The 27326-nt window shown below is 41.4% G+C and overlaps 1 protein-coding gene across 1 annotated transcript; it reads right to left on the reverse strand.

Moving 5' to 3' along the window:
• Window positions 1-1565: 1565 nt before the first annotated feature.
• GLO1 (glyoxalase I) lies at window positions 1566-26925 on the reverse strand. Its single transcript, XM_033103071.1, has 6 exons — window positions 26718-26925; window positions 9763-9845; window positions 7303-7443; window positions 6361-6428; window positions 5575-5664; window positions 1566-3004 (listed from the first exon to the last, which is right to left on the reverse strand). Exons 1-6 carry the CDS (start codon window positions 26799-26801, stop codon window positions 2916-2918), a joined length of 555 nt encoding a protein of 184 aa, XP_032958962.1. The 5' UTR covers window positions 26802-26925; the 3' UTR covers window positions 1566-2915.
• Window positions 26926-27326: the final 401 nt, after the last annotated feature.

Raw genomic sequence — 27326 nt, forward strand, 5'->3', positions numbered from 1 at the left:
AGCAAGCACCTGACTGCTTCAGTTTTCTAGTGTAGCAGCTATCTGGATCTTTACGTATTACAGTGCATATTTTATTACAAATTGATTTCATTTTTCCTCTGCATTACAATAAAGGCATTGGACTGACCCTTTCTGAAACTATGTATTATAGGGAAGTTATATATGAATTTCACTTTAGGATAAATGTTTAAATACCTCCATGTTATAATAAAAAGTGTCGTCTGAGTCTGATATGGTTGACAACCACAACCTTAAACTAAGTTCTTTGAGGGAAGATGTATGATTTTTACAGCACCCTGCACCAACTAGGTCCTCAATATTTAATTTCACCTTGTTGCAGTTTCGATTTATGCTTACTCAGAAGCTCTTATTTGCTTTTCCATTCTGGAAGTCTCACTTTTGATCCAGTGTACACCCTTATGCAGGCAACTTGGGTAAATATGATCCAATGCAGTGGTCTGGTTCCCTTTCCAGTTATCAGAGACAGGATTAGAAAATAACCTTTTGCTAAAGAACATAAGGTTATTTTCTTTCACTGGACAGTGTTGGTTCATACATGACACCTTTGGAATCATGGTAGGCATCCTTGATCACAAGTATTATTAGCCCAAAAAGAAAATGCTGAGAATGACAGGCTCGGAAAGATGGAAGGAAACTGAGGTTCTTGATATGTCTGAACCCTCCATCAACCCATTCTAGAACCTCTGAAGCGCTTGTTACACTTGGTTTTTTTCTTATTGCCAACAGCAAGCATCCTTGCTGATATAACTCTCTTCACAAGCAGTTGTGTTACTAAGTAGTTTTTATGTATATTATACACAATCCTGGTTAGAATACTATGTAGGGGCACCATGACTCTCTCTCACCCACTAATTTAAATGACTTGTATTATAACTGAGTCCTAGGCTTAGCTGTGTAGGGTTCATGGAGACTGATTTTACCTTGACAGTAACCTACAGTCTTGTTGTCCAATTGTGGGAAACAAGAAAACTTCTTGTGCTCAACTCCATCCTTTCAAATCACCACTTCTCAGGTAAGTTAATTTGGAAGTTAAGTGAACTGTCCTAATTCCTAGTGAAGCCTGGTGATACAATATATATTTTTCAATGCACATAAAAATGAATTGAAGGAATAAGCAAGGGCTATCTTTTGGTAAGTTTTACTTAGCAAGTAGAGACGGCTTCTTTCTGTGGAAATAATGTTTAAATGACTGAATTTATGAATCTAATAACCCGCCCATTTGACAATTCTATAACCAACATGTGAAACCGGTTTCCATTGGTTCCCACAACTTACTTTTTGATATTTGACCTTCTTCTCCTGTGTACTTTTTCTCCCTCAATCCTTTATTCCTTATTTACTTTCCTCTTCCCACGTTTCCCACACTTCCTTATCCATCAAAACTATCTGCCTAGCAGGATATATAGAATCACATCTAGTCTCAGTTCAGAATGAGCCTGCAAACTCCTTCAAATTCTTACAGTACTCTCTGAGGGCAGCTTTTTTTCTTCTTTTAAGAAAGAAAATGCTGGACAGAAATTTACAAATTAAACATAGCCTTTTTTAAATATTTATTTTATTTCAGTCTACAAGTACTGCTATTTGTTCGATTTGCTCACATAAATCCATTCCATGCAAAAAGGAAATGTAAATTGCTTTCAGCTGTGTAAGCACAGTTGGCATGGCCTCTCCAAAGGTCTTCCACTAGATCTACGGAAAATCTAAAGATAGTTAAAACTACCAACTGGATGTTCTTATTCTCGGGGCTGGAAGAGAGTTTCAAAATCAGTTTGGTTTTTTCAAACCCGTCAAATGTCAATCATGGCAGGGAAGACCACTGAGCTGACTTCCGATAACTAAGTTACGTTATCACTGATGGTCATTTATCCTAAATGATTACTGGCGTCTGTAAGACCTTGGGGTAGGGGCTCTCTGTAATACAGGCACCACTCACATAAGACCAACTGGGCATCCCAGAGCGGCTGTGTGCTACACACTTCCTCCACTGCTTCTTGCCTTACTGAGGTACTCAGGCCCGAGAGCTGAGAGAATAATGCTCAAACTCACTGAAGGTTTAACAACAGGAGACTAGGAGAGGAGGTGAGGTACTAATTTTAGCTAAATACTAAAAATGATGAAATCTTGGGTACTTGAGCCTATTTATATTGCCTTCAATTCCAAAGTTATTTTACACGTCTAGCCTGCTTTCTTTCTCACAGGACAGTTGGGAGGATTAAATGAGATAAAAGTATGAGACAGCCTAATCCAGTGTTCACCATCCAGTAAATAATATTCCCATCTTCCTCCCCATCCCAAAATAAAGAGGTTAGTCCTTGAATCTTTGAACTTTGAAAACACTTTATAAACAACAAATTAGTTTTTCTATCAGCATCCTTGTCAGCAGAATTCTGAACTGCTCCCAAGAGTGTCTCCTCTTTTGTAAAAGAAACACTTTAGACTATTTGAAGTCCACATAAAGTTTCATTTTTGTTCAGTGTTCTTTACTTTCCATTGTGAAAAGTTATTTCTGAGGAACTGAAACCCCAGAAGGTAACCCAAACAAAAACATGTTAAATGGTTTTTTTTGAAGGTGATGATTCAAAGGCAGACTGGTAGAGAAGTCATAGAAGGAAAATGCAGCCTCTGAAGGGAATGATTCTAATTATCACCTAAGAAACTAATTCTATACAACTACATTCAAGGACATAAGATGGAACTACTTTACTAGAATGACTGAACAGATAGGTGAAAAACACCTGAAATAGGAAAGGGAAATGGACTTAAAAATAATCTGAATTGAGACAATGAACCATCAGTCCTAGATGCTTCTGTTATCTGAATATCTTGAATCACATTGTTTCCTTTTTTATCTCTCACACTGTCTTCACTGAAATCTCAGCAGTATTCTCACAGAACTAAATAATAGTTGTCATTCCATTAGGATTCAAAATTTCAATCCAGTAGCCATCAGGATCTTGAATAAACGCCAGGCCTTTCATTTTACCTGTAAAATGAAATGATTTTCATTATTGAAGACTTTGTGAAAAACTTAAAAATTTAAATATATTTTTTATTACTTCAAATTTTAATTTGCATTTTAATGAAGTACATTATTTGTTTATAGTTTTAACTTTAAAAAATTGTATTGTTATTGTTGCCCAAATGCATTTTTCAGAATGAATAGCTGGAAACAACTCTCCTGAAATAAACTATAGGACTCGCTACATCTTTTAGGTACCAGGTAATTACTTCATCTTCACGATATCACTTCATGTTACCAGTTGAGTAGTCACAGAAATTGTCTTATTTTAAAGAGGAAAAAGAAAATAAAGGAGAAGGAAAAAATGAGGAAGAAGGAAGCATGGCACAGCCAAAAGACTCAGATGCTTGGATCATACAAACCCTTTAAAAACAATTTTGTGTATTCCAAGCTCTACCAATTCATAACTGGGATTGAAAGGCTAGTTAGTAATGCTACCGGGAAAATGACATCGATAACCTCGGCTCTTGTCTTCTTGAAGGAAAGACTTCAACCAAGAGACAGAAATTTGTGCAGCAAGAACAGCAGTTTATTAGTAAAAGCAAGTACACTCCAAGGTGTGGAGTGGGCTGACCCGAGAGGGAAGCAGCCTGGCCTTACGTTGTGTGAAGGCTTTTATTTCTATGGGTAGAATTGCCTCCCCTTCTCCCCTCTCTTATCCGTCCTTCCCCTGAGGTGCCTAGTCCTCTGGCATTTAGCAATGCATTTCTATGATTTAGGGGCATGTGTAAACGTATCCCTTTTATGTAGGGGTATGGGTAAATACAGTCCTTTGGTTTGGGGGGATGTGTAACAACATCTTTGGGTATGTGAAAACCTGGAGTCCTGTTGGGCTAGTAAGGTATTGCTGACAAACAGGATGAGTTCCCCGCTCCTCTGACTTTTAACAACATATCTCTTTGATGTAGAAGTACGTGTCAGCCTGAAGTCCTGCCAGGCAGCTGCCAGGGGTCTTGACCCAAGTAGGAGCCGCAGCAAGGGGCTTTCTAATGGGGCTAATTTTTTTCTTCTCCTGCTCATTTCTATCAACCTACCCTATCAGTAGGTCTAGTAGTAGAGTTGTTTGCTGAAATGGAAAAATGTGACCTCAGAAATTGGGGTCTGGCCTTCCCCTCTATTCACACTGCCTGTGGACTGTAACAGCTAATAGATGCAGGAAAAAACCCTCTGAGACCGAAGTAACAAGAATTCGAGGAACATAACCATAAAACAAACAATGGATTATAGAGTCAAACAGAAGAATAAATATTAGACCAATGGACCAAGAACCATTAAAACACGTAAAAGTGATGAGGAATATGAAATATAATGAAATAAGAATATTAAAGAACATGAAACAAGAATATTAAAGTAACAAGGAAAAATTAGGACTCAAAATTATAATAGCTGAAATTAATAAAACAATAGACGAGAACACAAAAGATGAATATCAAACGGATACATGTGAGGAAAAATTAGCTAACTAGTATGCTAGTTTGAGGAAATCTCCTGGAAAGAAAGCCAAGACAAAGAAATAACAAATATAAATAGCTTCCAGAACAAGAGAAGATAATATACAAAGGAACACAAATTATACAGCAGAGTTTTCAGCAGCAACACTGGATGGAAAAATGAGACATGGAATTCTATTTGCAAGATTGAAGAAAAATAAACCTGATTTTATATTCAACAAAACTGTCATTCATGTATAAAGGCAGGTTTTCAGGCATACAAAGTCTCAAAAGTTTTGCCTCACAAAACCTTTGGAAACAGTTTTGGGTGAGGTACTTAATAAAGGGACAGAAAAATCTAAAAGATGCTACAAGAGATACATGGAGAAAAGGTGATCAAATACTTTGGTATATTTCTTATCTTTAAAAAGAGCCAAAGCCAAAGAAACAAGAAAAATTAATAATATCCCAGTCTGGGAAATAGTAATATGAAAGGAATAGACGGGAGCAAGTTCTTTTCTTATTGGGGAGGATATCTGGATATTTCAAATGAAAACTGAAATAATAAATTATGATGGCAGATACAGATCTAAGTAAAATAAATTACATGTAAATCCAACAAAATCTGGATATATACAATTTCAAGAGACATACTTAAAACATAAGGACAGGCAAAGGTTGTAAAGGGTGAAAAATACCAGGCACTTATTAACTAAAGAGATCTGGTCTAGTTAATAGCAGATAAAATAGACCTTAAGGAATTTGTTTTTGGGTGGCTAGACAACACCTGAGACAGTGAAAGCTGGTGGCCAACGAGAGAATGTGGTAGAGTCTAAGGGTGGGAACAGGAACTAGTCTTTGACGGCACCTTATATCCTGTGTCTAGTCACCTGTGAGGCCACCCTAGTTTCTGTCTTTCAGTTCCCTGAAATAAGCAGATACTCTTCCAATAATTTCCCTTCTTTCCTTAAGCTGGTTGAAAGAGACATCTTCAAAGCTGCTTGCAACCAAAAAGGTTTTACTACAATAGTACCCTCTCTGTGGGTGCTTAGTAAATGTTCTATAACTAAAGAGAGGCCTGAAGAAAACAAGTAGCAGACTGACCATCATCAGGTTTCTTCACAAATTTGACTCCCAGTTCTTCAAATCTTTTACAAGCTCCGCGTACATCAGGAACGGCAATTCCAATGTGACCTTAGGTGACCACCCCCAAAATAAGGCAGAGAAAAGGAAGAAATCATTACAACAGGGCAGCCAAGTGCCACAAATCGCTTCCCACCTAGTATATTTCAAAACAGAAGGCATCCAAAAACAGACTGAATCAAGTAGGTTCATAATCTATAATATATGAAAGAATAAGAATCGAAGTCTAACTGGCTGGGTATAATAAATTAATTAGTTGCTCTGAATTATAAATTATTTAAAATAAGCCCAATATTGGCTCATATATAGTTCAATCTGTTAAGAATAACTACACCAAAAAAAGAGTGATCATTTACTCATACTTAAAAGGTTTGTGGTTGACATTGACAACATAGCAGCCAATTTAAACCTGTAATCGTGTTGTCTTGATTGAAGATTTTACAGAAGTACATGCTAGCAAAACATCGAGATTATTATTAACCATAGTTTTTGTTTTGTTTTTTTTAAGTAAAAAGTCTACTGGAAATACAACAGAGACTGAAAAGTAAAATCATTGTGAGTAGATATAAAGTTCAGACTGAGACTCTGTGATTAAATAACTCCTAAATAAAATTATCTGTGCAAATAAAAATAACCATACTCCTAATAAATTGATTATACTTAATGTTTTAGATTTATTACAAATCATAAACAGGCACACAGTGCAAAATCACACAAATCCATATCCACACAAACAGGTAAACATACCAAATCCTCGAGGGTCTGAATTGCCACTGTGGTAACTCTGGCTCTCATCATCTTCAGTGCCCCAATTGCTACAAAAGAAGGGAAAACATAATTACAAGTGACCTGTAGAACAGATGTTCTGAAAACAAAGTTGCAACAATCTGTCTTTGAAATCTTACCCTGTATATAGGATACTTAATATATACTTGGACTAATCTCTGCTACCATAAATATTAAGTTTTCAACTACAGAAATGGCAAACAGGCAAAGTATGGATCCAGGCATCTGGATAATGATAATAGATCCAGGCATCTGGATAACGATAATAACAATAATAATAGCAATTATCATTTATTGTGTTGGGTACTTTACGTTTCATTAAATCCTCATGACAGCTCCCTGAGCTATATATTTGAGCATCTCCATTATAAATGAGACTGTTACTTATGGTAACAGGTGATATAACTTGTTTAGGGTCGCAGAGCTATTGTCAGAGCCAAGACTCATACCTAGGTCTGTCTGATTCCAGAACGATTTTGAATCAGGGGACACACTAAATCACACACCCTGAAACAAACGCTGTTTATTAGTCGTTAACGAGTGCACAGAAACAACATAAAAAATAAAAAGAAAGAAGGGGGAATACCTATTTCAACATTTTTAAATGTTGAAATTATAAAGACCTTAGTTGTAGCACCTAAACATTTGTTAGCTATAGTTTGGCAAATACCTTGCCATTTCAGTTAGGCTCTCTATCTAAAAAGCAAATGATCTCACTTGCCCTTCCTGTACCACAAGAATACGAAGACCCCAAAATCCATGAAAACACATTCAAACATCTTGTTACAAATGCGACGTGACTAAGTAGATCTGGTTTGAATTAGGCTGGTAAGGAAAAAAATGTAAAAGAAAACGAGCTTTTAAAAAAATGTAGAATATAAAAGGATAAAACCTTATACTCACTGTGTCAGTTCAAGTGTAGCTTTTCTGGAGAATACCCATGCTACTTTTTCATCTTTATCTTTTGGGATGTCATTTTTATCCTCATAAGCCAAGAAGTAGAGCGAAAATTTCATAGCGGGAAAATCGAATTTTTGTATTAGCCTGAAATTAAACAATAAGCCTGAATCAATTAACAACAGGAAAGGTTGACTCATACTAAAATCAGAACTTGAATGACAGTATTCAAGTTCTGTTAAGAATAACACCTGTGTGCATGGAGGTTATTTTCATAGGAAAAACAGGGGGGAACAAAACAAAAAAACAACAACAAAAAACTCATTAAAAAACCCTATTCGCCTGTAAATATCAGTGAAATAAAAAAAAAATTTTTTTAAAGTAAACATTTGTAATTCATCAGTTCTTTAAATAAAATGAAACTTAGCTGGCATTATGGTACTTTTTATAAATGGGCAAAGTATCTTCAAAAGAAAATTTAATTTTTTGACAAATATAATGCATTATTTTATTGTTCTTTCAGATATATGGCATTCAGGTAAATAAAATAAATGTATTGAGTTCGTACTATGCCAAAACTCCTAGGAAAAGAAACTGAGGACAGGCAGTAGGAGATAAGGAAGGGCAGAGGACTATTAGAAGACGTGAATATCAACAGAGTGGCTAACAGAATCAAATCCTGCAGAAAGGTCAAACAAGATTGAGACTGAGAACAGGTCACCAGACAGGGAAAGGTCCTGTGAGGGCAGTTGCCAGTGTGGGCAGCGGAAGCTGGGCTGCCCTGGATGGGGAGAGAATGGGAGGTGAGCAAGTGAAATAACAAGCGTGATCTACCTACGTAGCCGGCCGGTGATGACGGGAAGGAGGGCAAGAGAGCAGAGGGCAAGAATTATCCTAGAATAGAGAAGAGTTACACTTTTCTGTAGGCTGAGGGGAAAGAGCCAGTGGAAAAGGAGAGACTGATATGAGAGCGTGAATGACTTACTAATCCCGAGGTTTTAAAAAAATTAATTGAAGTTATGGCCTATAAAGTGAGTTCAAAGAACGTTAAGATTATTTTGCAAGGAGTAGGGTAGAATGAGGATGCATACAATACAATTTCCTTTAGATTGTTGAGGACTAAATGCTCCAAGATGACCGCATTCATAATCAATAAGAGGGAACGATTCAAACATAGCAAATGGACAGTGTCTGGAGTTCTGGTCCAAACCTTTTAATTATCACTGCTATGTGATATGCCTTGGCCAACTAAGATCAATGCACTGGCTTAGCACAAATAAGGTTTACTCTAATATGTTTATAATAAAGTATAAACACCTCAAATACTGTAGTCCTGAAAAGCGATCTCCACACCCACTAAAGCAGACCGCATGAGCCTTAAGGACCAATCGGATAGGAACTGGAGCACATGAACCGCTCATAACTTGTTTTCCTCAGCTAAGCATATCTTTCATATAATGTCAAGGCTGCTATTCGGGGGCTCTTTGAAAACAAGGTCAACACTAGCGTCAACCAGACCGAGATTCACATTCCAGCTCTGCCACGTGCCCACTGTGGAATTTGGGTCCAGTAACTTAATTAATCTTTGGTCTCTTCCTTCATCTGTGAAATGGAGATATGAGCTACGTCATAGGCATGCTGTAGAGATGGAATGAAGAAAAATGTCAAATCCTGACAAAGGGCAAGTGTGCAATAAATCCGTTTTTGTCTGAGCTTTAAATGTGCCATAAATATATAAAAAAACTAATTCTTCTGGAAAAAATATTACAAGAGACTGTTAACAAGCAGTTATCTTTGGGGATAAGAACTGGGAGAGGGAGGTTATTACTTTTCGTTTTGTATGTTTCTGAACTGGTCAGATTTTCTAAACACAGACATACACCATATTAATTGAATTTTTCTCAGTGTCAATGGAGGTTATCCAGATAGTAAATTAAAAATCATTCTATTTTTATTTATATTATCAAAAACAAAGGAAAAATATCTCAAATCAAGAAAAATAAACGAATATACTTTGAGAATTATAAGATCAGTGGATATTACCTGTTCAGCAAAAGAAAACACATATAAATATGGGACAGATGGCCAGTTTTTGGTAAACTCATTCATTTTCTAAGTAATATGTCTTTATATGTATGCCTTTTCTGAAGTGAACAAGAGGCTATAAAAGTGGCCATAACTCACAAGGGTCTGGACATATTAAGGATTAACTGGCAGCTTTCAGAGTCAGAGCAAATACAAGTATTGGTGTCTTGTTGCCCAGCAAGCCTGGCTGAAATACAGGAGAGGAACCTGACAGACGCCCTGGACAGGAAAACCTAGTCCTAGACTCCTGGTCAAAAGGAGACTTTTGTGACTTATGAAACAAACTTGGACACACTTTTAAAAAATAGATCTGAAAACATTCCCTATACTTGCAAAGCTATGCATTTAAACATTACAGGCACCAGTAAATAGTTTACTTACGTCATTCCAAGAATTCTAGTATAAAAATCCAATGACTTCTTAGGATCCTTAATTCGCAGCATGGTCTGCTGCAACAGAAAATCCTAAGGAGAAACAGTAGCTATTAAACACCTTTAAGTTTCATCACTTTTTACGCACATTAATTGTGCTTTCTGTAACAAGATGCAAACAGTCCACGTTGTAACATAATGTTTAAGACAGCAACGTTGTCCCCTCAGCCTGATCACCTGGAAACAATTCCTACACCCATTGCCTACACCTGCCTGTGGCTCTCTGCCCAAGGCTGTTTTCTGGTCACAAGAGCAGGCCCCTGGGTAAGGCAGGTCCAAAGTGCCAGGGAGTTTATACCCTCAACCAATAATGGATTAGAAAACCTGGCTTCCTTGTCTCTTATTGGGACAATTCTGAGGCACGTTCCACAGTCTCTGAGGCTTCTCAGCAGCAATGACGCCCCGCTGCTCAGTGGTAATCCACTGTGACACAAGGTTTATTGCCTCTGTTCCCTACTCCACAGAGATTTCTTTGACTACCTCCCAAATAAACTACTTAGAACCAAACCCTTATTTGCAGTCGGCTTTTGGATGACCCAAACTGAAGCAGTGACGTTACAAATAAAGAGTTCAATCACTCACATTTGTTGAATGAATGCATAAACACCCTTCCAGATCTATTTATTGGTAATCATGGCAAGGAGTTAAAACATCCCAGACTCCTAAATAACTAAAAGGGTAAAAAGCTACTGTCTCTAACACCACTGTGCAACTGTTCAATTTAAAAACCAGGAAACAAAAGGCTTGACTTGACTGATAAAAGGGTAGAGAGTGTATTATTAACTCAGGGCATTAAATTATTATTAGCATTAATACTTTCCTAAGGGTCTGTCATCATCAGGAGATTTGCCTTCATTAGGTACAATAACTACGCGGTATTACAATCTATTAATAAGGTATTAATATCCCAATTGTATAGATGAGAAACATACTCAGGGTGATTAAATTAATTGTCCCAACCTTCTAAATTCAGGTCTCCTTCTGTTACTGGTACCTTCCAGACCACGCGTCTGTTAACTACACTTGTGCTTCCTAGTAGATCTTTATTCTTGTTATACCCACAGACGGGCAAAACAGGCCTGAAAATTCTGAACTCTCGCTTCACAGCCACGCAGACATCTCTCCCCTATAACTCACATCATATAAAATACAAATGTAGTTGATCCATTCAGCATCATTAAGAATTACATTTTCGTTTTGCTAAATTTTTAAAGTAACCAAAATGTACTAGTATCATTTTAAGCATTAAAATGCTCATTTAAAACAAAGAACGACTTTATTTTAGTAAGCCGCGCTTAATGAATATAAGAACAATTCTTCTTTCACAGTTTATAATCCTATATAAGGCAGTTGGTTCTGGAATATTAGGATGGCATCTCTCAGTCAAGTGCTGTGCTCCTGAAGGTCTCCGTTTCAGCAAGCAGCTGAAACTGAGAAAAACATCTCCTCATATCCAGGCACTCAGCAGACACTCGCAATTAAGCTTTGGTTTTCTGTTGGACATAGTGCAAATACACCTACAACGTCACTTTGTGACTGTGATGAAAGGAGACCAAAATAAAAGCAGCAACACCCATTCCACCTCACACTCTTGTTTAAGCAGAAATTAAAACAAATGAGCACTACACAACAGCAAATATTCTCCTCTCCCGGCTAATGTGAGTGACTGCGGCTTCTCTACCAGTTACAGAGAGTTTGCTTGCAGCCGGCTCTGGGCCAAAATCCTGTGTGAGCGGACCCCAGGCAATTACACCAGTTGTCCCTGGCAGGCCTCCGGGGGTAAGGGGGTGCGGACAGCTGGCTTCCTCACACCAAACTCGGTGCACTGCAGTCTCTGGAGGGAGTTGCAGGCAAGGACTGAATTCTAAAGATGTTCCTAGTTACTCATCAAACACTAGATGCTGCTTTGAGGAACTTTGCAGATGGAAGGACAGTTACTAATCAGTTGACCTTAAAATAAGATTAACCTGGATTATCCAGATGGTTTCAATGAGTCCTTGAAAGCAGAAGAGGAACCAGAAGAGACAGAGAGATAGTAAAGAAAGTAGAGAGGTGTGGCAGAAGAGGAAATCAGATCTCAAGGATGAGAAGGATCCAATGTGCCACTCACTGCTGTCTCGGACATGTGGGTGCACATGGGCAACGAGGTAAGGATGCCCCCCAGCTGACAGCAGGCAAAGAAACCGGGGCCTCAGTCCTACAACTAAAAGGAACTGAATGAGTCAATGTATATGGACTTGCTTTTAGTATTTCCTTACTGCGTTTCTGGTGTCTGCAGTCTGTAGTGCTATCCCCTATCTCATTCCTGATGTTGGTAGTTTGTGCCTCTCCCTTTTTTGTCGGTCTTGCTATAAGTATGTCAATTTTATTGGTTTTTTATAAGAACCAGCTACGTTTAACAGATTTCTATTTTCTGTTTTCAATTTCATTGATTTCCGCTCTTTTTTTATTTCCTTCCTTCTGCGTACTTGGGGTTATTTGGCTCTTTTTGTAAGTTCTTGAGGAAATTTAAATTACTGACTTGAGACTTTCCCTCTTTTCTAATGTATGCATTTAATGCTATACATTTCCCTCTTACCACTGTTACCTGAGATTCCTTTTTCATTTTCATTCAATGTGTTTTTTTTAAATTATCTTGAGAATACTCTTGATCCTTGGATTATTTAGAAATGTGTTATTTAGTTTCCAAGTGTTTGGAGATCTTATTATCTTTCTGCTATTGATTCTAGTTTGATTCTATTGTAGTCGAAGAACACCCTCTGTACAATTTCAATTATTTTAAATTTGTTGAAGCTGGTTTTAGGGCACATGACACGATCTTGGTATATGTTCTGTGGGCACTCGGGAAAAAAGTGTATTCTGTTATTATTGGGTAGTGTTCTATAAATGTTGATTAGATGTTGAATTTGAAATGTTGATGGTGTTGAATTTGTCTACGTCCTTGCTAATTTTCTGTCTAGTTCTATCGGATGGCGAGAGAGGAGTATTGAAGTCTCCAATTATAATTCTGGATTTGCCTATTTCTCCTTTCCATTACGTCAATTTTAGCTTCATATATTTTTGCAGTTCTGTCAATTGGTGCACACACATTTAGGATTGCTATGTCTCTAGGGGAATTGACACTTTTATCATTATATAATGTACTTTTCTATAATGATCATTATCTTGCTCTGGAGTCTATTTGATATTAGTATAGGTACTCCTGATTTCTTTTGATGAATGTTTGCATAATATGTTGTTTTCCATCCTTTTACTTTTAACTTACCTATCATTATATTTGAGTGAGTTTCATGTAGATAGCATAAAGTTGGGGCATGTTTTAACTTAATTTTTTCTTTCATTTTAATTGAGATGTCATTGACACACAGTACCGTGTAAGTTTCAGGTGTACAGCATAATGACTTGACTTACGTATTTGCAAAATGATTACCACAGTCAGTTCTATCACCTCATATATAGATGAGCTGAGGCATGTTTTTAAACCCACTCTGCCAACTTCTGTATTAATTGGTATATTTATATTGAATGTAATTATTGAAATATTAGTACTTAAGTTGGCCATTCATTTTTACTTTGTTTTCTTTTTTCTTTGCTCTCCTATGGGTCACTGGAACACTTTTTTATAATTCTAGTTTGATTTACCTAGAATGTTTTTGCCATGTACCTCTGTATAGCTTTCTTAGTGGTTGTTCTATGTGTTCCGTTATATATAAGTTAACTTATCACAGTCACGTGTGGTGTCATCATTTTATCAGTTTGAGTCAAGTATAGAAACCTAACCTCTCTTTACACCCTTTTACTCTCTCCCACTTATAACTGTGTTAAATATTTCCACTGCCAGGGTTGGGGCAGAATTTCAGGTTTAACATGTTTCTCCACTGATACAGCAAGGTGGGAAAAGCTTGTTACTTCCTGGCAAGATACAAGTTCTGGCTCCTTACTCAGCTTTTCCTGGTACTACCTTGGGGAGATAAGAAAGTTATAGGTAGGACTGCGGTAGAGGACATCAAGGCCCAGAAAAATAGTTTCAAAGGTTTCAAAGTAAGATGGGAAAGTCGTGGGCAGTGAGGGACACGCAGCAGAGGACTGCAAGGCCAAAGAGAACAGTAGCTGACAGAAAAATGTAGAGAAGGGAACAGGGCAGGAGGGGCTACCACATCAGACTGCAGGCAGTCAAAGCCCTAACCCAGGTCAGGAGGGGCAGGGGGGCCCAATCAGCTCCGGGTAAACAACTTAAAGATTATAGACTCAAGGACACACAGTCTCCAGCGCAGCTTAGCCGGCGGGGCATTCCACTTTCGGATCCCCCCCTCCCTCTTTGGAGAGCTTTCCTCTTGCGCTTTTGCAATAAAACTGTGTACAGTTTTAATTTACCTCTCTGGTCCGTGTCTCTATTCTTCGGTGGCTGCAAGACCTGATACCAGACAAACACATCAAGATCCATATATCATCCTGTATCATTTGGGGGCTCGTCCGAGATTAAGGAGAGGTAAATATTATCTTTGCCTTTCTACTTGTCCACTCACAGGCCTTCATCATTTTCATCTCTTTCTCCTGTCACACAAACATTGGGCCTCCGTCAGCCAGTTAAAGGCGACTAGCACGGCTGCCAGTCTCTACAATTCTGAGGACAGGTCTTCTGGGACCGGAGGCGATTGATCCCGATTTGCATCGGGAACATCCATCGGCTGCATGCCGCTCGGACCGTCCTCGGCACACTACTTGGACTGCTCTCTCCCATTCTGTCGCTTTCTTTTCAGCCTTTCCTGCTTTTGACATTTTGTGAGACTGGTCCAGGCTCTTTCCCCATTAGACCTCCTCACTTGCGTGACACATTATTCCAGCAATATCTAAGGTAATAAAATGGATCTTTGCCTTTACAGTACTTCCTTAGTCACCAGGGACCTTCTCTTCAAACGTCTGGCAGAATTTCTCCTCGAGTCCCACTGGGAACTCGTCCAGGCCCTCAATCGTAGGTGGTGTTGTCCTGAGGTTCCCACCCAGCACCTCTGGTGTTTCTGTTCCCTGGCCCATTCCTACCGCTTCAGCAGCTTTTGCCTGGTGGCTCATGTTCACTTAGGTCTCCATCCATGGGCCCCAAATATTTCGCTGCCTTTCTCCTACACCTGTTTTTGCCATCCCTCCAGCAGTCATGAAGGTCACCTCCCATATCCCTGATTTCCTCTACATCAAGGAATCCTCTTTCTTTGAGGCCTTTTTGAGGCCTTTTGCAACCTTTTCCTCAGCCCCTATCCAGACTGGGACTCCCTAGAGTCCCTCTCCCCCTGGCAGGTTCCCGTCCCCCAGGTCTGGGCCATTTACACCCTCATCACTGTTCTCTTCACACTGAGTCACTTCTACATAGATCGCGCCGTCAATTTCCAGGATGCCCAGAGTTGGAGCCTCCATCCATCCACCCTGAGATGGCCCATCGTCAGCCATGTATTATATAGGTCTCTGATCGTGGTGGTAGGCGAGCACTCACTTGGTGTCTGGGTCAGGCGGCCCAGGTAAGCATGACTAATCCTGGCAACCTGCAGCCCCCCCACCGTCTAGCTCCTGGTCATGCAGCGGGTTAGACCCACGGGACTAGGGGACCCCCTAGGCAGAGTAGTGGGAGAAAGAGCGACAAAGGGATGCCTTTTCCTCTTCTTCCTCCTTTTCAGAATAGGCAATCAGCCCTCAACCGCCTACACCCCTCTGAAATGCATCCTGAGATATTGGGATAAATTTGACGCCCAGACCCTGAAGAAATGGTGTGTAATAGTCTTTTGCTCTATAGCATGGCCCCCAATACAAATTAGAAAATGGGGAGACCTGGCCTCCTGAGGGAAGTTATCAATTACAATACCATAATATAATTAGACCTATTCTGTAGATGGGAAGGTAAATGGTCTGAAATTCCACATGTTCAGGCTTTTCTTGCCCTGAGGGACAATCCAAACTTATGCAAAAAAATGTAAAATTGACCCCACCCTTTCAAGCCCTCCACCAAGCCTTCGGACAGAACACTTTCCCCCTCACTTGAGGTCGGGTTACAGGAACAACATACCCACCAGAGGTCTGTCCTCAGGCCTCTCCCCCCCACCCCCCCTCCCCCTGCGAGCCAACTTATCCCTCAGCACCCTCTATCTGTCCTCCTTTCCCTGGACTGCCAGCCCCCGGCCACTCCACCCATAGAGCAAATGTCTTTCCGTTGTAAGAGATGCCAGGAGAATTCGGCCTGGTCTGAGTCGAGGTCCCTTTCTCCCTGCAAGACCTCAAACAATAAAGGGAGACCTAGGTAAGTTTTCAGGTGACCCAAATACATAGAGGCTTTTCAAAACCTAACTCAAGTTTTTTGAACTCTCGTGGAAAGACACCATGTTAATCCTTAATCTGACACTTACCAGCTCTGAAAGACAAGTGGCTCTACAAGCCACCGAGTGATTTGAGGATGATCGATTTTTTAATACACCATAATGAACAGGCAGGACGGGATCCTGTCAGGGAGCCCTTCCCCCACAGGAAAGCAGGCAGTACCCACCAATGATCCCCAATGGGACCCCGATACTGCCATGGGAAACTGGCAGAGGAAGCACTTTCAGGCATGCATTTCGGAAGTCCAGAAGGGTCCAACCCATTTCCACGTACCCCCTCCCCAGTACTCTCAGACAACTTAGGGGTTTCTTGGCATTACAGGATATTGCCGTCTATGGATTCCCTGGCTATGAGGAAATAGCCAGACCTCTGTACCAAATAATCAAAGACAAATAAGAAGCCAAGACGCACCTGATGCTCTGGAACCCCCAAGGGCAGGCAGGCTTTTAACCTCTTGAAACAGGCTTTACTAACTGTCCCGGCTTTGAGCCTCCAAACCAGAGGGCCCTACAACTTCTATATCACAGAGAGAAAAGGAATAGCACTGGGAGTCTTAACCCAACAAAAAGGGCCTGCCCAACAACTGGTAGGGTATTTAAGCAAGGAATTGGACTTGGTAGCTCGCGGGTGGCCCACCTGCCTCCAGACGGTTGCAGCAACCACTCTCCTAGTACCAGAAGGTCTCAATCTCACCCCACACTACATTTGGGAATTACTAAACACTGAAACTAGCCAGCAGCTCACAGATGCTTGTCTCTTAAAATACCAGGCCCTGCTGCTAGAAGGCTCGGTCACACAGATCGGGACATGCTCTACCTTAAACCCTGCCACCTTCTTCCCTGAGGATGACATGGAACTCACATACGACTGTCAACAATGTTAGCACAGACCTATGTGGCCAGATGGGACTTGCAGGATGTGCCCCTAGAGAACCCAGAGTGGACGCTCTTCACTGATGGGAGCTCTTTTATAGAAAACGGGGCCCGCCAAGCTGGCTATGCCATAGTCACTTTGCATGAGACCATAGAAGGAAAGGTCTGACCTCCAGGGACCAGCGCTCAGCCAGCTGAACTTAGTGCCCTCACCTGAGCCTTGAACTAAACAAAGACAAGAGGGCTAACATATTTACTGACTCCAAATATGCCTTGTGAGTTTTACCATGCCCATGGAACCATCTGGGAGAGAAAGAAATTTCTTAACAGCCACTGGATCTCCATCAAATACCATCAGGAGATTAATCAGTTACTCCAATCAGTACACCTCCCCAGAGAAATGGCGGTCATACAATGCAAGGGACACCAAAAGGGAAATGACGAAGTTTCTGAAGGTAACCATCTAGCAAATCAGGCGGCCAAAAACACCACCAAACTAGCTCCACAATAGCTCCCCTAGTCTGGGATGGATCGGCAACACATATCAAGTCCCAATACACACAGGAATAACAACCGTGGACAAAGGAGACGGGCTACACTTATCTGCTTACAGGATGGCTACAAAGTGAAGATAACCGGCTCCACCTCCCAACAGCAAATCAGGGGAAGGTCCTCAAAAACCCTACGCTAGACCTTCCATTTAGGGCGGGACAAAACCCTATAGATGGCTCAACAGTTATTCACAGGCAAAGACATTTGCAAAACATCCTTACCTCCCTGTAAGGTCTGCCACAGAAACAACCCCCTAACACATCCTCAGACACCCATGGAATACAAAGGGGAGGACTGGCATCCAGGGAGGACTGGCAGTTAGATTTCACCCACATGCCCGAAGCAAAAGGATACAAATATCTCCTAGTATGGGTAGGCACCTTCACACATTGGGTTGAGGCCTTTCCCTGCCGGACTGAAAAACCTATAGAGGTAGTTAAAGCTCTAATCACAGAAATCGTACCCAGGTTTGGTCTCCCCAGATCCCTCCAAATGACAATGGACTCTCTTTCAAATGCTTGGTCACTGAAGGAGTCTCTAAAGCCTTGGGAATAAACTACCATCTCCGCTATGCGTGAAGACCCCAGTCCTCTGGCCAGGTAGAAAAGACCAATGACATTATTAAAAGATATCTGCGAAAGCTATCCCAAGAAACAGCCAAGATGGACCATCTTGCTCCCTATAGTTCTCCTTTGTATTCAAAACACCCCCAACAAACGGGGCCTAAGCCCTTTTGAGATGCTCTATGGCAGGCCCTTCCTACCAAATGACCTACTAGTAGACCTTGAAACCATAGAATTGATCCAGCATGTTACCTCTCTAGCCCAATTCCAACAGGCCATCCAACAGATATTAGGGTCACAACCCAGAGAAAAAGGCAGCCCCATTTTCTCCAGGGGATGAAGTTGCTTATTAAAACCCTTCCCTCTTGGTCTCCTAGTCTAGATCTGGTCTAGAAAGGGCCCTACACAGTAATCCTTTCCACTCCCACAGCAATTAAGGTGCCAGATTTCGACTCCTGGATCTACCACTCTCCAGTCAGGCACTGGAACCTACAGATCCCAGCCCTGAATACTCCAGCCCCAAGGAGATCTGAAAGTAATCCAGTGCCATTTAGATAAGTGCCTGGATGATGGGACTTAACCCCAAAGGGACGATAGTAGGGGATTATATTCTCCTAATACTGGCCTTTTTCCTCTTTCTATCACTCTCATCTGCGCTGCCCTAGACCTAACACCCGTTCCCTGTCACGGTCTCTCTCATGGGCAGGCTTGAGCTTGGAACGGAGTTGCATCGTATTCTTAGGACTCATTCCAGCAGTCCTACAAAACCTCCCTGCTCCAATGAGACCCAGACTCTGGGTTGGCTTGTTAGGGTGAGCCTTAATACTTCTGCCACCTTTCTGCTTTGCCTTGGAAATGCTATCCAAATTGCATGCCCGGAGTTATTCGGCCCCTCCTCCTCTTTCTGCTCAATTCAGACCCTGCATCCTCAATCTGCTCATTTGGTTTATCTCTTCTCACCTAGAAACCATAAAGCTACAAATGGTACTCAACATAGAGCCGTGCATGGACCTCCAAAATCCACGCATCTGCCACAGACCGCTAGACCACCCTCTGACCAACCAGCCCACTGCCGGCCCAAACTCCGCCCCTTCTCTGTAGGAAGCAACCAGAGCGGTCTTCGCCCCTTCCCCTAACCAACCGCAGTTAGGGTTAGGTCATCAGAGGGGGGGATTGAGATAGGAAAGTCATGGGCAGTCAGGGACAGGACCGCGGTAGAGGGCATCAAGACCCAGAAAAACGGTTTCAAGTAAGATGGGAAAGTCGTGGGCAGTGAGGGACACGCAGCAGAGGACCGCAAGGCCAAAGAGAACAATAGCTGACAGAAAAAATGTAGAGAAGGGAACAGGGCAGGAGGGGCTACCACATCAGACTGCAGGCAGTCAAAGCACCAGCCCAGGTCAGGAGGGGCGGGGGGCCCAATCAGCTCCGGGTAAACAACTTAAAGATTATGGACTCAAGGACACACAGTCTCCAGCGCAGCTTAGCCGGCGGGGCATTCCACTTTCGGATCCCCCCTCTCTCGGGGAGTTTTCCTCTTGTGCTTTTGCAATAAAACTGTGTATTGCTTTAATTTACCTCTCTGGTCATGTCTCCATTCTTCGGCGGCTGCGAGACCTGATACCAGACAAACACATCAAGATCCATATATCATCCTATACCACTGGCAGAGGGGAAGTTGGGTACCTCATTACAGCCTAGTGGGTAGGAGGCTAGGTTCTCCGTCAGCCTTTCCTGGCACGGGCGGGGCTGCAGTCATAGCTTTTTCTATAGTCTTTGGTTGTAGCAGAGCAGTTATTGTCTAAAAGTTCCTGACTTGTCAGGAAATACTGCCTATTTCCTGGTTCTGTGACTAGAGAGGGCAGGTTTCATTGGGCTTTTTTAGTCTACACTCATTATTGGCATTTCCAGGTTGTTAGCTTCTTCAGCTCCAACTCTGGGCTATATGAGGCAAAAAGAAAACCCAGGAAACTTACCATCATGTTGCTCCTAGGGTCTCAAGGTTCCTAGCCAGTCTGCCTTCTTCCTTCCACCTTTCAGAGTCTCCCTATGTTTGTTTTATATATAATGTCCAGAGGTTTTAGCTGTACTTAGCAGGAGGAATAGGGAAAACTATGTATACTCCATTCCCAGAAGAAATCTCCAAATGGATTTTATGCAATTGCCCCCACAATGGGATATGTTTGGTCACCGAATGTCTGATTTTAGGATATATCAAAACTTGTCAAAAAATGGCAAAAAAGTTGCTCGCCTTTGTGTTTTCTACCTCTCAAATTCTGTTTGTAGTGACAAAGACACTCATTTCTCTAAAACTGTTACTAAGGAGCTTTGTATGATAGTACAAAATCAAAATAGACTCAAAATCAAAATCTCCACTGCCTCTATCACCTTTGGTCTTCAGAAAAGAGAAGTTTCAAACTTAAGTTTGGCTTTAGCCAAATTTTCAGAAACGCTTAAATTTCTTTGGCCTAAAGTGTGTGTTTTGGCCTTAATAGCAGGGATGCCAACTTCCTCGGGAACGCAGCCCAACACTCTATCCCAAGGAATTTTCAAAAGTGTTGCATCACCTCCAGCAAGGAGTCTTAAGGTTCAAGTAAACATTCAGACTCACAAGACAACCTTAGGCTGAAAGGATTTCAGTCAGGAAAACACAGCTTGCCCAGTGATCTTATAAAACCTCCAGAATGATCTGGCAGTATAAGGTGTTCCTTTTCAGCTGGAGCCCTTCAAGAAGTCTAGATAGCTCTGGTGCGGGGAGAAGTTCCACCCTGGTGTAGAAGCCCTATGTACCACAGGACCCAGTATCTCCAGGAGCAACTCCACAGGCACAGCTTCCAGAATCTCCACAAAGGATGACTGACTGTAAGAGTCACTACATTCAGGGAAGCCCAAAGCTAGAGCTTCCTATTAGGTATTTAATGATTCTCCCTTTCCAGATGCAATTTACCAATCGAGTTATTTTTACCATAAGCAATTATTCCCAAGCAACAAACACCATTTTTTATTGTTCCTTGGGAAACAGCTTGAGTTAACCAAAGGTCAGATTCTCATCAAAGGGGAAAGGGCTTAACTCTTTACTCCCAGTGTCTTATCTCCTATAAAACGAAAACTAGTCAAGTTTCATTTTTTCCTGACTTTTTAAAATCACAATTGCCTTCAGTGAAAGATCCTTTTGAAAATACACACATATCTGAGGGGGACAAGATTGTTTTTACTATGTGACAACAGGGGCACATGGTTGATGTACAATATGATGCGATATGTTTTTCTCTCTACTACCTTCCTCCTTCTAGTGTTATTTCCCCAACTCAATCTGTGTCAGAATGCAACAAATGTTCCAGAAAATAGTTCAGCCACTCCCTTTCCATTTATTCTATCTTATCTAAATTGGTTTCATGTGGTCCTTTCCTTCCCACTCTATAAGGCAGCAGCTAACAACATACTTTAAGTATAATTTCCCTATAGATAAGGGACACAGAAAAAGCTGAAAGACACAAAGGGAAGTTTTTTTTTAATTTACAAATGACCTGTGATATTAGTAAACACACCTTACATCAGATAAGAGAAACAGGAAAATTCTAGAAGTCCTCAGTAACATGAGGCCTTTCAAATCTCATGCAAAGGGAGAAAAAAACACACACAAATGTGAGAGAAATAATTATTCAGAGGCAATATGGTTCCAATGCTGACTCTACCACTGTTACCTTGAGTAAATCATTACTTTTCTTAAACCTCAGTTTTCACATCTTTAGAAGGGGGTTAACTATCGTTCTCAGCTCCTAGGATTGGGTAATATCCCCCTAGTAAGTGGGATAATGCATGAAAGTGCTTAGCAGAGAAAGTGGTTAGCACGGCCCAGAGCAAACTACTTCACTCATTATTGTTCTTGCTGTTGTTATAAAATATGCCCAGAGGTTCCACTATCAACTACTGCTTTTGCTTCTCAAACTGCATTCCCCAGGCCAAACCTCTAACCTCAGCTCTGGACTTAAGTCTTCACGAGCCTACTCATCAATTGCACCTGTGTCAAAATATTAAATTGATCACAGCCAAATTAAACACTCTTTCCTGTATCCAGCATCCCTGTTAGCCCGTCAGATACCAGGAGTCTCCCTAGATTCCTCCCTCTCCACTCCTCCGTAATCTAATCTAAGTGTCCCGTCAACATGACTGCTTACACCCTTCTGGAATCTTTCTCCTTGCCTTTCTAATGATCATTACCTTGCTCATGTCTTCATTACATCCTGCTGGGCAATTGCAATAGCCCCCCTGGTCTCTCTGCTTCTTGTAGGCTTACAATGCAATCCAGAGCGATCTTATAACACTTCCAGAATGATCTTTCTATAATGAAAACCCAATTGTGTCATTTCTGGGTTACGAATCAATCCTTCAGTGGTGCCTCACAGCTTTTAGGAGAAAGTCCCAACAGCAAGCACATATGATTGACGCATAGTTCTCTACCTTCATTGTTTGTCACTACTCCCCTAAATGGGTAATCTCAAACATTTTTATTTCATACCCTTGTCAGTTAAAAAAATATAAAGCATGCATTCCCCCCCAATAAATGTGTATTTATTTTAGTTATGTACAAGTACAATATACTAATAAAACATATATTATAAAACATATTTACCAAATAGAAATCTTTACAGGGTTTGAAAAACACGTGAACATAATGGGAGTGCTCGGATTTCCTCTGAGCATCCCAGCGACTGTTTGGTGTATATTCCCCTCAAATCCCATCGCCTATAACTTCAGTCTCGTTGTATTACCTGTAATTCCCTGCATCTGTTCCCCGATGTTATTGTGCCTTTACATATACTATGATTCTTTCTGCCTAGAACAGTCATTTGTCCATCTGACCATTATCCCTCTTTCTTCCTCTTTTCCATTCTTTCTTCCCTTACCCTTGCACCCAACTCTACCTGGCTACCTTATTTGTATTAGATAAAATTCAGCTTAGATCTCACCGACACTAAATTTTTCCCCGACCTCATTATCACCTACCATTCAGATGGGATTGTACTCCAAATTACTGTACTAAAGAACACTGATGGAGAGTAAAAAGAATGAATTTCAGATTACCAGATGGGAAAAGAAGTATTTGGCCTTATGGAGAAAGTTAGCCAAGTAAGACTGCCCAGGATGTGCAGTCTTTGGTCTGGCTTTATGACAGAGATGCAAATGGATCAAAAAGCAAGTTATCCCACCACCACTGCTCTCTCCTTTGCAAAGCAGGCTCTCTTCGCTTATCTCTCTTTATGAAGGAGGCTTTTAGGTATCCTCATCACCTCCAGGGTTGGATCCCTCCAACCTATTCAACAGAATGCTTCAAAACCCTGAATGGTTCCTCATAACCCATCCAAGGTCTGACAATTAAGTTTGCGAACTCATCCTGGAAAAAGTGCTACATACCTCATTTCTGAATATCACTACGGTCACCTTCAAAGCACTCCCCTTGGGAAGCTATGCACCAACACCAGTGCCTAGTCCACCCTTCAAAGCAATTCTGGAATTCTTTCTGGAATGTCCATCAGAGCTGTCGTCGTATTACCCTTGGTGTCCTGAATGTCATCAAAATGTCTTCATTTCAATTTTTCCTTTATCTTCGGGTAAAGAAAGACGTCATTGGGGGCCAGATCAGGTGAGTAGGGAGGTGTTCCTATACAGTTATTTGTTTACTGGCTAAAAACTCCCTCCCGTGTGAGCTGGTGCATTGTCGTGATGCCAGAGCCATGAATTGTTGGCAAAAAGTTCCGATCGTCTAACTTTTTCATGCAGCCTTTTCAGCATTTCCAAATAGTAAACTTGGGTAACTGTTTGTCCAGTTGGTACAAATTCATAATGAATAATTCCTCTGATATTAAAAAAGGTTAGCAACATCGTTGCAACAAGTTCGTGAACTTAATTGTCAGGCCTCATATATAAAATCCAGCTTCCTTAGATGTGACACTCAAAGTTCTCTTCATGAGCTGGCTCCAACCTACCATTCTAGCCTTCTCTACTACTGCTCCACTGCTTAGATGACCTGAATTTCAACCAAAAACACGTAAGTCCCTCTCCAGAATAGGTACCACACTGCATCTTTCTGCCATCTCACATTTTTGCTCAGATGTTTCCTCCACTTAGACTGCCCCCCCATGTAATCCTGTCTTCCATGTGGTATTGGAATCTCACCCATCTTTCAGGCATGGGCCCACCCCACCTTCTGCCTGATGCACTCCTTGATCCCCACAGTTGAAATACAACCTTGAATTATACCACTTTTCACAGTTTAGAGAACATCAGTGCACTTTATCCTCATAGCAACTCTCTTTATGCTGCTTTTACAAGTGCGCTACTAAAATCACTGCAGCCAGTGATAGAATTGGGGATTCAAATGAAGGTCTTCAGGCTCCAAACACCCTGTGCACATACCATAACACAGATGCCACCTTCAAAACTCTCCACCTCCTGTGCTCCCAGGGTGCTTTATACTTTCAATAGCACATTAATCCCAGTTCCATCTTGTGTTAATGTTGTTGTATGTTTGGTGAAGGGACCTCATCTTGTTCATCCCAGTATCCCCCAAACTTTCTTTACATATAGCAGGTGATCAGCAATCAGGCTGAATTTAATTTATTTAGGTTTTTTACTTTCCTTCATGCCAAGTTCCAAAATTAGTGCTCAAGTCTATAGTCCAAAAGCTGAATAGGGCGGAGGCTGAGATTGTGGACTCCTCCTGGGCAAGTTACTACCGTGTTTCCCCGAAAATAAGACCTAGCATATAAGACTGGGTCTTATGTTAATTTTTGCTTCAAACGACGCATTAGAGCTGATTGTCCGGCTAGGTCTTATTTTCGGGGAAACACGGTATGTGCCAGAGTCTTTTTAGTTGTAAAATAGAGATAATTATGCTTTCCTGGTAGGGTTATTGTGAGGATTACATTAAATAATGTACTTAAGACAACAACCTAGGGTGTGGTACACTCAATGTATACCAGCTACTAGTACGCATTCCACTTTATGTCTCCTACATGGTACATACTTCAAGAGCCAAAAATTACTGGTCTCAACATATGAACTACTCCCAATCATCAAGAGTAATTTAGATTATAAAGAGTGTAAATTAAGAATGCAAGGAAATGTATTTAACACATTTTACAAAGATCTCCCTGAAATCTTTTAATAGCCCAGTACATATAATCCCCAGTTATCAGGGAAATTGATTTATAATGAATGACTCTGTATTATGTAAAATAACTAGGTATTACTATCAGAGGCTATAAAAGTGAGATGGGGTGAAAGGATATATATATGTGTGTATATATATATGTAGATATAATAAATTATATATGTAGTCATATACATATACTATACTATCAATGTGCATATATATATATATATATTAGGTTGATGCAAAAATAATTGAGGTTTAAAAGGTTAAAAATGGCAAAAACTGCTATTATTTTTGAACCAACCATATATATATGTATATATACATATATATATATATATATATATATATATATATATATATATATTTCTTCCCCCTTAATTTTGCACTAAGATTTTTCCTAAGCTAACTACCAGGTGTCAGTCAAACGCTTTAGCAATCAGAGGTGTATGACTCTTTGCCCTGAAGGCAAAGAGCAAGCAGGACCAAGTCATCCGCCCTTCTTAAAGGGCGGCATAAAGCACATTCAATCTTCAAGGAATTAAGAAATTCCCCAGTCTAATGAATAAATACAAAGGCGTTTACTGACACTGATGAGTATACCGCCCCCCCCCGCGGTGACTGCCGTGTCTACTTTTGACAACGCAGAGAGGCACCACACCTGAATGAGTTACACTGACTCTTAGTACAGACATGTTAAGTAAGCTGGAGGAACGAAAGCCTTCATATGCAACAGGTCATTCCTCTCTAGTGGATCTGCAATGAGGCGATCGGTGAAGATACTTCTAAGATTCCTTTCGGATCTAAGCTCCAGGAGTCTGTCGTCTCTCCTGGGAACCAACCACCACGCACAGGGAGGACCGAAGTGTGGCCGTGACCACCGTAAAAGCCAAGCAAATGCGAAACGCTGGGCGCGGTTAAATTCGGAGCGATCAACTGGTTTGGAGGAGTTAAGCCTGGGGCCAGGGTAGTTACATAAAAATGATCCAGGCTGGGAGAGGCCGGCAAGGATGGGGACTTCGAACATGGGTTGGGAGTTCTGAAATTGTTCTTTTTATCCGCCACGGTGATTGACCCAGGGAATACACCCACCGACAGACAAGGGATCTGACCCTAGATTGGTCGTGGCTTCCAGTTACCATCCCAAAATTAAGAAGTTAATGCAAGTTGGGTTGCAGGCTTTGAAGCAACCTTAAGAAATGGATCCTCTCACGTATCCCCCATTGGACACCATTAGCCCTCTTCCCAGCCCACTCCGGCCCGCCCAGGGCGGGCGAAGCTGCAGAGGCTGTCAAGTGGGGTTCGAAGCCAGCCCGAACTGAGCTCGGTGATCTGCCCACTCCTAGAACCCCAACCGAGACACGCAAGGCCCCGACTCGGGAGAAATAGGTTCTGCGCCCACCTTAGTGCTGGGATCCGGGTCCGAGCAGCAACCGAGGGCAGCCTGGTCGGTAAGGCCGCCAGACACGGGCTGCGGTTCTGCCATGGCCGCACTGCTGTATCACGTTCGATCGTCCTCAGGAACGCGGCACCCGCTGTACTCCGCCGGATCCTGTGCTGCCCTTACTGTAGCGACGGCTCGTCGGTGCTGCGAAGCCGCTGACTTCCAGCCAATAGCTGAGCGTAGAATAAGTTGGCTCTCTGCCGATTGGGTCCCAGTGAGTCAGCGCCTCCAGCCACAGGGCTCTGTGCCCCAAAACTACAACTCCCAAGGTGCCTTGCGCATATGGCGGCCCGGTTGAGGGGAGAAAACACAAGCCCCAAAACACCTGCCAGAAGCAGAGTGGTTTCTCTGCGTTGCTTAATGACCTAATTTTGTTGCTGTTTAACTGTTAAAGTTCAGTAACCATCTCTGCCACTTGGTGGGAAATTGGAATCTGATGGAAAGAAAATTGGGAATTACTCTTTTCAAAGTGTAAGTCTCAGTTTAAGCAACAAAGATCAATTAAAGCAATTCTGACTTAGTCAAAGACCTAGGTACACTATTTATTAGCTCTAGAAGCTTGGAATA

The sequence above is a fragment of the Rhinolophus ferrumequinum genome, chromosome 3, assembly GCF_004115265.2.
Source record: "Rhinolophus ferrumequinum isolate MPI-CBG mRhiFer1 chromosome 3, mRhiFer1_v1.p, whole genome shotgun sequence".
NCBI lineage: Eukaryota > Metazoa > Chordata > Mammalia > Chiroptera > Rhinolophidae > Rhinolophus > Rhinolophus ferrumequinum.